This window comes from Etheostoma cragini, unplaced genomic scaffold (genome assembly GCF_013103735.1).
Source record: "Etheostoma cragini isolate CJK2018 unplaced genomic scaffold, CSU_Ecrag_1.0 ScbMSFa_1505, whole genome shotgun sequence".
NCBI classification, from domain to species: Eukaryota; Metazoa; Chordata; class Actinopteri; order Perciformes; family Percidae; genus Etheostoma; species Etheostoma cragini.
In genome coordinates, this window is record NW_023265568.1 from 2,052 (window position 1) to 2,879 (window position 828).

The 828-nt window shown below is 43.2% G+C and overlaps 1 protein-coding gene across 1 annotated transcript in view; it reads right to left on the bottom strand.

Annotated features, from left to right (window-relative positions):
• LOC117939956 (complement C3-like) overlaps nt 1-682 on the bottom strand; it is a gene marked incomplete at both ends in the record, with an annotated part of 2,283 nt that extends 1,601 nt beyond the window's left edge. The window contains one exon of the mRNA XM_034865348.1: nt 520-682. Coding sequence (XP_034721239.1) covers nt 520-682 — 163 coding nt within the window. The remainder of the gene's footprint in view (nt 1-519) is intronic.
• Nucleotides 683-828: the final 146 nt, after the last annotated feature.

Here is an 828-nt window from a genome sequence, read left to right on the forward strand (position 1 = left end):
GGGGGCAATACAGCCCGGTCCCAAAGAGGGGGCGTTTTGGAGCAATGTTGAGAGATTTACCGAACATTTCCCATTCAACTCTATGAGACATTTTTTGCAGTTTTTTGACGATTTCGGTAAAAACGCGCGGCAAATCTCTTAGAAAAGTCATAGCCCACCATTTCCGATCATTACACACGTTTTGATGTATTGTGTGTGCGCGTGTTGGCAACGCTCTGGGACTAGTAGCGGGACGAAAACCTGGTGGAAGAATATCAATAAGTATGGGCGATAATGGTCAGATAACACTGACAAAAAATAATAATCTCTTTTAGTTTCCACCATCTTACTTGTTTCATGGTCAATAACCCTCATTTATAGAGAATTAGACCTAATATTAGATTAAAAACAAGAGAAAAAAAAATCTGATTATATGATTATTCAGTGCCGACGAATAATCAAAAGAGGGAATCAAACTGTAATTTACAATCATCAGGGGGTTGACAGCTGAGCAGTCCTGCAGCTCAGGACTGAACAGACCTTTGCTGTTGGGGGTGTAGATGGTCTTGTCAGTCTGGATGAAGATGTACCCTGACTGGAATGACACCAGGACCACCTTCTCCAGCATGTGTCCGGGGAACTGAGCCTGCAGGTACACATACTGCTTCCTGGTGGGGTCCTTACTGAAGGTCTCAGTCGGGATCTGGAACAGATGAAGACCAGGATGTGCATCAGGATGGACAGAAGCATGTGAATGTCATTTTAACATAGGGGGGTGTATAATTATGCCCCTGTATTTTAACATAGGGGGTGTATAATTATGCCCCTGTATTTTAACATAGGGGGTGT